Below are 10413 nucleotides of genomic sequence, written 5' to 3' on the forward strand. Positions count from 1 at the left end.
CCTATCTCCAATTCTATTTAACATATACACACACGACATAAGCCACCTTCCCCTAAAAAAGTAAAATAAAATCTTCCAGTAGGCAGACGACACGGCCATAGTATCCATTCACAACAATGCAAATATCGCTTACACAAATATGCAACACGACATCAATCAAATCACTAACTGGTTAACCGAAAATGGCATATATATAAACCCTGGAAAAACAAACCTAATGGTATTCAAAAACCCCCAAACCCTGCCAATAGAAACTAAATATCTCACTATCCAACATTCATCCTGCTATACACAAAGCGCAGAACCTAAAATCACAACCATCACACAGGTGAAAACAACACGCTATCTAGGACTTCACGTCGATGCTGATCAAAGTTGGAATAGCCATACAAACTATCTACACACCAAGCTTAGGATAATAGCAAGCAAACTATACAGATTAAAAGACATTTCCCCAACCCACATAAAAATACTCATCTATAAATTATTATGTGAAAACATTTTAAGATATGCAATCACATCAATCACATCATACACATTCTGCGCAGACTACAGACTTAACAGGCTACAATGGTTGCAAGATAAAATGGTAAAGCTGATCTTCTGGGAACAGCCCACACTTATGCAGGAAGCATGGACAAAACACAAAATATTTAAGGTGAAACACTTATGCCACTACACAGTCATGTTAAAACATTACTACAGCCCAACCTATAGAGTAACCAGAACAACATATCAAATAACAAGACCACAGTCAACAAACTACATAACATATAAGTACAACAATCACAACGGCAAAGCCACACGAAACTTCGACGTACATGACATGATAAACAAACTGCCGTTCGACAACAGAAACCTAGGAACATACAGAGAGCTGAAACAGGCACTATATAAATATTATAGCGAGAATGAAAATTAGAGCAATTCCTGTTTCTCTCTCCTCCACCACACATGCACACACACACACAAATCTATGACAAACCCCCCCCCCCCGTCTCAAAAACCATCACTACAAGAACACAAAGAAACAAACACATCGTGTCTAAATCCAACCCTATTTGCTAAAAAAAGTTAAACTGTAATAGCAGTTGAAGCCTTCCAAGCACGTACCAACAAACAGTAAAATCAATACCTGGCTTGTAACCACTATAGGAACATAATCATGAAACCACCACCATCTATCATCTATTATCTTCCTCAGATAAGCTCTGCTAAGCTTCGAGGAAGAAAATTATAAACTAGCAAGTATATGTTATCCACAATTGTAACGTGTTATATATATATATATATATATATATAATTATTACAGCATCTATGTATGCAATTTATCTGAGACATAAAAATATTATTATTATTATTATGTATATTCTATATTCAAAAATTCTGTATAATCTTTATTGTAAATATTAGAAGAACATGTGTTGTAAATACATAATACAGAGGCAAAAAGTATTTTTAAAAATTTTAATTGAAATCCAATGTAGAAAATGTAGCACTTAGTGCTGAATTTTGTAAAATTATAAGTTGCAATGTCATTCAAGATGTTTATTGTATGTGTAGATATCAGCAAATCAATAAATTATTATTTTTATTATTAACAATATTATTGTTATTATTATTATACCGATATTTCCATGGAGTTAGTAGACTCATCTTGGGAGAACCAAAAATCCACACAGTTATCTGTCATATCACTTCTTGAACTCATTGACAGCAATTCATTGCGAAACATGTAGTCATTACACTAGAGTTTTCTCAAATTTCTCACGAAAACACTAGATTTTTCCTTTGTTACAACACCATTGCTTAATTTCTAGGGATGAAATTTTGTTCTTCTATCATTTACCCACTGCTAAAATATTTTCCATGCACCAATCCTATAAAACCTTTTAGTAATTTAAATGTTTCTATCATATCCCGCCTTATCTGCCTCTCAAACAACTTCTATATCCCACAAGCTGTCAATCTATCAATGTACAGAGCATTCCTTACACCACTCACCAACTTAGTCACTCGCCTCTGTATCTTCTGCCACTTCTTTATCTCCAAAGAATCCAGCGACCAGATTCAGCACAGTAATCGAGATGTGGAGGCATCATCGCCTTTTAAAAAGAAATAATAACTTCTTTATCTGTGTCTGTTACTGTGTTCTTCAATAACTAAGTCACTCTCAGAGCTATCTCGGATACCTTATCAATATTCTTTCTTAACTTCAACTCTGTATCCACCAAAATTCAATCTCTCGCAGCGCAATTCCATTTAATAATGCACGGACTGGATCTACTTTTAAGTAGATTGTAGAGTGTTCCACTGTGGAGAAATTAATCTTTGGAATAAACGTAAATTATTGGAGTTATGTTCACGAGAAAGAGGAATAATTTTCATATCAACAAACTGTGAAGTGTGGCAAAGAATATGAAGCCACGTAAAGAAATCCCCGATAAAATAGTCGAAAAACGTTTTACTACACAAGAAGAATTGTTTAAATCTACCAATTATATGAAACTAACAGACGGTTTACTCAATGAAATAGCTCAATATCCGGACATCTTTAATATAACTTAATTAAAATTAACTGTATAATCAGATTTCAGTATAATAATTAAACAAAAATAATTTTTAAACAAAAATAATAATTAAACAAAAATAATTTTTGTTTAATTATTGCTTTTTCAATAAGAAAAGTGAATATCAGTAATCTTTATATCAGAAATATATTCTCTGTGAAAGTTTATTGTAACAGTCAGCCATTTAATATTCGAAGCTTATATTTTATATTATTGTCTTTCTTACTTGGCTTCCCTCCTTCCACCGATAATTATCATTTCATGTATCAAGAAGTAATGAAGCTTGATCTCCTGCTTAGCACTTGCAGCATTACAATTGCTACTTCTCTCGTCTTCTCGATTAACTACCAATGAAATATCGCAATCAGTATTGCTGATTTCAAGGCATTCTGATTACAGTACAAGAAAAAAAATGAATCAAATTTTAGTTTCCATTTATTTCACTCGTGTTGTGTGGATGGTGGACTGTCGTAAGAAACGCCAGTCATCCATCTGTCCATTTCTGCTAGTTAGTTTTGTATATTTCGCCTATTATCTACCTTTTGTTTAAAGATTTAACAATGCATGAAAATTGTGGAGTCACTTAAATTTCAAAGCTGGGGAGAATCTGTATTAGCCTCTAGGACAGTGGTTCTCCAAGGGTGCGTCCTAGAAGATTTCTGGGTGCGCCCTGTGGTATTCCAGAGAAATATATGTCCAGATATAAAAATAAATATAGTTACACTATTATACCTTTTCATTACGGATATACCGCTCTTTTTGTCAACACATCATTATTATGTTAATTAACAGCGGTTTTTCTTGCAAAGAGAACAAGAATATGGTTTATTCTTGTTGTGTATATTACTTATTTTAAAAGTGTTGCAAGTGGATGTTATGTGCATATTACTTATTTTCAGATAAATACCCCCAAATAAAATGAATAGATTTCTCAAAAAGAAGCGTGATATCGAAGAATCAGATTCTGGAAGTGAGCAAAAGTTAAGTGCAAGTAAGAAAGCAAAATCGCGGCCTACTCACAAATATAATGAAAGTTATTTAAGCTTTGGTTTCACTTGGACCGGAAGTGAAGATCATCCTTTGCCGCTATGTTTAGTATGTGGATGTAAAATGGCAAATGAATTATTGCTTCCTAGTAAATTGAGTAAACATTTTAAAACTATACACTCCAATTTACAGGATAAATCTGTAAGTTTTTTCAAGAGATTGTCTGAACAGCAAACAAAAGCGGCAAATTCTTTTAAAAGTATAATGACTGTTTCTGATAAAGCTCAAATAGCTTCTTATCAAGTCTCAGAACTGATAGCAAAAAATATGAAAGATCATACTTTAGGTGAGTCATTTATTTTGCCTGCATGCAAAAAAATGGTCATGACAATGCTAGGAAATGAAGCAGCAATGTAAATAAGCAAGATTCCTCTGTCCAACGATACAGTTCGCAGGCGTATTATAGAAATGTCTTCTGATATCGAGAAAAATGCATGCAGTAATAAACTTCAGTATTCAAATTTTGCATTTCAAGTTGATGAGTCAACAGACATAACCAACAGGCGCAACTCTTAGCACTCGTCCGTTTTATTAATGAAGATCAAATAGTAAATCAGTTTCTTTTTGTGCAAAGAATTAAGTGTGTCTACAAAAGGTGAAGACGTTTTTAACATTTCGAATAGCTATCTTGATAAATGGCAGTTAACATGGAAGTCGTGTGTAGGCATTTGTACAGATGGAGCCCCTTCCATGGTAGGCTGTGTTAAGGACCTATGTTTAAGTTGCTCGAAAATTTCAAGGATTGTACTATACAGATTTGAGTCGATTCCATGAGGAACGTCCTTGAGATAAATGATTGCAATACGGTTAAAATTAATGCATCTCAGCCAACTTGAGATCTCCAAAACGGTTGATGACTTTGCTAACATCGGAATAAGTGAAGACGATCGAAGAAGGTTTTCTTCATAAAATTTGCTACTTGCTTCAAGAACTTCTCAGTGGAGCTTAACGAGCTACCTCGGTAAGTATGCCTTAATGTGCCAAATGCTTGATTACATTCATGATCAAAACATTGCATCATGGTGATATGGTTGATCATGGAAGTGAAGTCCGGTGTAGGTTTACTTCGAAAAACAGAAAGCTGAAGAGGCTTTAGCCTAAAAACTCCCTCTGAACGACGAAGAATAAAGAGGCCTAAAAATAAAAGGAAATGCAATGACCCTTTTCTACTTCAGAAGGAACAGAATTCTAACATGAATTTCCGTAATCTTTGTGATGAAATCCTGAAAAAGAAATTGCTATACCGCAGAAATATCTTCCACATTATGAACCAAAAGGAAATACCTAGGTTGTACAATGGATAAACGTACGTTTCCAGCATACTTCATTATTTATGAAATTCCTTCTACCTAATCTTACTTCAGCCAAACTTATAACGTCTGTTCGTCGAAGCGAGTATTTCCTTTACAAAAGATACCATGATGCTAAACATCTTTGCTTGCTACACATGCAGTCCCCACCAAACTTCGAATCGAAACAGCCGAAGGTCCTACATAAAAGCCGTTTTCTTACAGAACGAGTGATGAGTCGTTCGAATGAAGTTCGCTGCAATTTTCACACACACACACACACACACACACACACACACACACACACACACACACACACACACACACACACACACACACACACACACACACACACACACACACACACACACACACACACACACACACACACACACACACACACACACACACACACACACACACACACACACACACACACACACACACACACACACACACACACACACACACACACCTTACAAAAAGCTAAATTGAGCTCAAGCAGTGCTAGGAGTGGGTACTCTCCTCTTCACGTTAAATGGGGAAAAATATATATCGTCATATAAAAGTTTTCAATCACGTATATATAAGCAGTTATATCAACACCTGGTGAAGGGGATTGATACAAAACCCCGAACTACCCCAATCTTCCTCAGATAAGTTCTGCAGAAGCTTCCTCGAAGCTTCTGCAGAATTATAATAATTATAATAATAAAATTATTATTATTATTATTATTATTATTATTATTATTATTATTATTATTATTAGAGAGGGCGTTGTGTAGACATACGAAGGGAGTGTACTGTGTTATAGCTGCCTCCGTTTTTTATAATTTTAAAGTGGTTCCAACTCCTGTTATTAATTTGAAAGTGTCCCCAAGTAACTCTACTAGTCATGCTGAAGACAGTGATATAAAATACACCGAAATCGGCTAAGAAGAAACCAAATTTTGAAGTGTTGAAAAGTGTTGAAAAGGTGAGTCACGAAGTGTATCAAATGCCTGGAGGATTTATCGTCCGATCTGCAGGAGGAACAAGGAAGTGCACCTAAGGCACCCACCTACGACGCAGCCGATTATACCCGAGGCAAAATCAGATGACGAACTGAACTGACAAAAAAATGCAAGTGAGTCATAATTTCAACTCTTTAAATATACTAATAGAACATGGACTAGAACTATAAAAGCCAGCTTAGTAGATTTTGTGCAAAAACTCTTCGACAAACAGAACGAACAAATAACACAAAAATCTAACGAATATGAAGATTTGGTCAAACATAAGAACTTAGAAGTAATAGAAGTGTTTCAAACTGTAAAAGACATCAAAATCAGCATTTACGCACTAAATGACAGGAAACACAATTTGATGAAAGAATCAACCGAACTCCGTCAAGAACTTCATTCTCTAAAAGTACAATATGAACCTTTAAATCAGCAACACATAAAGATCTTATCATAAACGGTCTTCCTGAAACTGCACCTACAGAAAACCTCAGAGAAGTAGTTTTAAAATTAATCCATGCAATTGACATCCCCCTAACGCCTAACGACATCCAGACCGTGAATCGGATTCCTAGGAAGAGCAAAAAAAAACAAGGCTCGCCACAACCTGCAACAATCATAGTTCGTCTTACAAGGAAGTCCACAAGAGACAATCTCATAAAAGCCAGCAGACAGAAAAAAACAGTTACGAAGGACTTGAACGCGAGACAACACACCAATCTTCCTACCGAATATTTAACACCATTCAACCAGAATCTGTTGTACCAAGCAAAAACAGAAACAAATTACCAATTTTTTTTGATCAGAGATGCCAAGATATTCTTGAGGAAGTCACAAACTTCAAAACCGTTACAAATTAAAAGCTCAGAGGACATAGAAAGGCTGCCACAGTGAAAAGAAAAGTCTCCTAATTAGTTCAAAAGCAGGCCACAATAAAAATGAATGTGAACCACCAAGATAGATGCAATAAAACCAGAACATACCGGCAATTTTCTTTGATCAGACCTTTCAGATCATTCATTTGATATCCCAAACATCAGCCTACTACCAACACAGCAATCAAATCAATTATAAAAAAAATACGTATATCTAACCGGTGTCATCCTCAGATAAGTTCATTAAAAAGCTTCGTGGATACAAACTGATACCTTACATATCAACTGAGATCAACAGAAAGGGAAAAAATTATTTATTAAATTGAAGTGCTGTAATTACAGCGGTTAAAAATATTAAAAAGCAAAAATTGTAAAATATATATATAACTTACTGTTATACTATAAATACTGTTAAAAAAGGTAACCTTATCCAAATGCAAATTATAAATTACCAACCGTAGTAACTATTACTAACGCATTTTAGAATACAAAAAAACGGAAACATTTGTACGAAATTCACTGTAAAAATATATATGTATGTAATATGTAAATATTGCATATAAGTAAATGTTCTGTAAGATGATAAATAAAATGCTATTGCAGAAAACAAAATTATTATTTGAATCCTCTAAGGAGGCTAAGGAGTAATCGGAAGATTACAGTAGTGCTATTTCTCATAATTATATTGGATAATTATTACACTAATAAATAATTAATTTGTTATAATTAAATACTAGAATACTACTAAATTTTAATAAAATAATAATACGATTGTATTGCGTTTAACAAAGTCGATACTGATATTTTATAACTACAATTATGTAATACAACATATATTTACCACTTTCTGCCCTTTCTCATTTTGTTATTTTTAATAAATATATTCTTAAATTTTACTTTAGCAGGTGGCGCTATGCAACTTGGTGTTTTTAAAAAATACGAAGTCGTGTGTCTGATAATTGTGTAATGTTTGTGTTCAAGTGCAACGATTCACCAAACTGTCGAAAAGGTGGTCTTAAAGACGTAATTTTTATGTCTGCAATTTGCATTGATGATAGGAATTAATTACAGAGGAGTCTAAGATGTAAGTAGTTTGCATATTAATTACAGCATATATGCATTTTTAGAATAACCATAACTTGATACAGCTATGAGTATTCTAAATTGTACTGTATACACAATGCCCATTCAAACTGTATGTTTTCTCTAATTCATATGATTATTACTATTATATTACTACACACTTTGTTCAAGATGCTGAAATAACACTTTTAAGTGTATGGATTCAATAATTTATAAGAATATTAACCGTAACTCAAATTCGCTGTTATCATTCAGAGAAAAATATTATGTATAGAACGCTGTGCTAGATAGATTAGCATTGCAAAGTGTATAATTTAAGATAAGGTACGCGATATGATATTGGATTAAAACGTAAAACCGGTATTTGTTTTATTAATTTTTAATGCTGCGAATAGTGCTTCTACAGTCACTGTAATTTGTTATAGTCTTTTAATGAGAGGTGTTGAGTTCTAAGTGCCGGAGATATGTAAGTGAATAAAATCCAGTTGATCTCCTTGGTTGTTTGAACAGAGGTGATTTTTTGTCTAAAACATGGTTATCGTATAATTGACTGTTTGTAATTATAATATGAATATATGTGTTTTTTCCTGGATGAGGCCATTTATCGTAGCGATGCGGAAATTCGTAGAGTCTTGGGTAAAACTTAGAAATAGCCTCCTCTGTTTATATAACAGTGCAAAAACTTTAAGGAATAAGCCAGAAGAGTTTATATCAATCGGTATTACAGCCACTATCAGATAATAATAGGTCTATCGGAAACGTTGTTGACTAGAAATGATATCGTGACTGGAATTGAAGTTAATGGTATAGTTATTTTGGAGAAGACACAAATTATAAAAAAGCAATATCTGTATTACTACTGTAGAAGTATATAGCAACACGTACAGTTAGGGGGGAGGGGAGGGGACAGACCTGGTAATAAATTTGAGAAAATATAACGAGATGAGAAAGGAATGCATAGAAAAATTATTTTAGCTACTGACAAAATAAATAAATTAACGTTATAATAAATGGGGATTGAGTTCTTAGATGATCTTATATCTCGTACTGTTTGGGATGGAAGGAACTCCTGGGCAAAATGTACTCGATTTAGTAATAACCTCGGATAACGTAATGTCAACAGCATATCAACTTTACCACCAGTTGATGACAGTAATCATGTAGTCTTGATCTTGGAGGTGCGAAAACATGCAAAAGCGTCCAGAGTAAAAGTATACATGCGGAACGGTATTAGATTATGGAAAACTTAATAAACAGGCTGAATGAGTTCTATGGGATGAAGTATATGAAGGAAAAGAGATTAATGTGGTGTGGGTAATAGTTAAGAAGCAGTTGATGATGGCAATAACAGACTCTGCATCTAAATAAAAAAGGATTAACAAAATAAGGGTTAAATAGATTAATAGGGAAATTAAGCAGAATTAGAGAAGTAGCAAAGATTATACAGAAAATATAAGTTTGGAAGTTGTGAACAGTTTCATTAAATCTATAAAGTGCAGGCAAGAAAACTGACAGTATTACAAAAAAGGCAAAATTAGATTGTGAGATTAGGCTAACATAACAGACTAAGAAAAATTGCCGGAAGTTTTTCTTTTATGCAGCTACCCAGAGAAAGAATGATTATGGGAAGCTAACTCTGCTAGATAGAGATGGCACAAGAGTGAAAAAGGAAGAAGTTATGATGGAATTGTTCAGTGATCATTTTGGTTTTTCATACTGATGATAATGATAGAATTCTAAGGAATCAGGAAGTTCAGGTATCAGTACTTCTGACTAGTTCCTTGTAGGTGAATGAGGTAGAAATCTATGATCTTGATGTGAATAAAGTTATTGAATTGAATGGATTGAATGTATTCAGTAATCCCTGATGAGTGAAAAGATTGTTCCATTTCATAAAGGTGGAAGCAACACACATGTTTCAAATTACAGATCAATTTGCATTTCTAGTGTTTGCTAATGTCTTGTAGAGATTGGTTAGGATTGGAATACATTATTGGCTGGAAAACGAAAGCATTCTGCATAGAAGACAACATGGGTTTGTTAAAAGGAGGCCTTGTTTTACAAATTTACTTACATTTTATAATAAGGAGAGTACCTTTCTGGATAGCGGTTATTCATATACAGTGATACTTCTGGATTTTATAAACCCATTCAACCCCATAATAAACTGGTGTATAGATTATGGCATATAGAATTCGAGAATCAATTGGCTGATTGGATAGCAAGCTGGCTTTCTAATCGATATGAAATGGTGGTTTATAGAGTTGGATTCTACAGGGTTTTGTTCTAGGACACTGCTGTGTAATTTGTTTGTTAGTGATATTGCGAGTGGTTAGCAAGCTAACATTTGGGGTGTTTGCGGATGATTCTAAGCTGGGAAAAGTTATTAGGAATGCTGGAGATATACTGGTGCTTCAGAGCGATTTGAGCCAAGTGGCTATGTAGGGGAACAAGTGGGGTAAGTCATTTTAACAACCAGTAAATGTAAGGTTTTGTACTTCGGATCTCAAAAATGTAAAGTTGATTTGGAGACTTATTACAGTAGGTG

General features: G+C 34.0%; 1 protein-coding gene across 1 annotated transcript in view; it reads left to right on the top strand.

Annotated features, from left to right (window-relative positions):
- LOC150103814 (uncharacterized) overlaps window positions 1-7744 on the top strand; it is an 81057-nt gene extending 73313 nt beyond the window's left edge. Inside the window, exon 3 of the mRNA XM_090397156.1 lies at window positions 7685-7744. Coding sequence (XP_090253282.1) covers window positions 7685-7738 — 54 coding nt within the window. The 3' untranslated portion in view covers window positions 7739-7744. The remainder of the gene's footprint in view (window positions 1-7684) is intronic.
- Window positions 7745-10413: the final 2669 nt, after the last annotated feature.

The sequence above is a fragment of the Typopeltis vanoorti genome, chromosome 8 (assembly GCF_054136105.1).
Source record: "Typopeltis vanoorti isolate ZY-2024b chromosome 8, IOZ_Tvanoo_1.0, whole genome shotgun sequence".
NCBI lineage: Eukaryota > Metazoa > Arthropoda > Arachnida > Uropygi > Thelyphonidae > Typopeltis > Typopeltis vanoorti.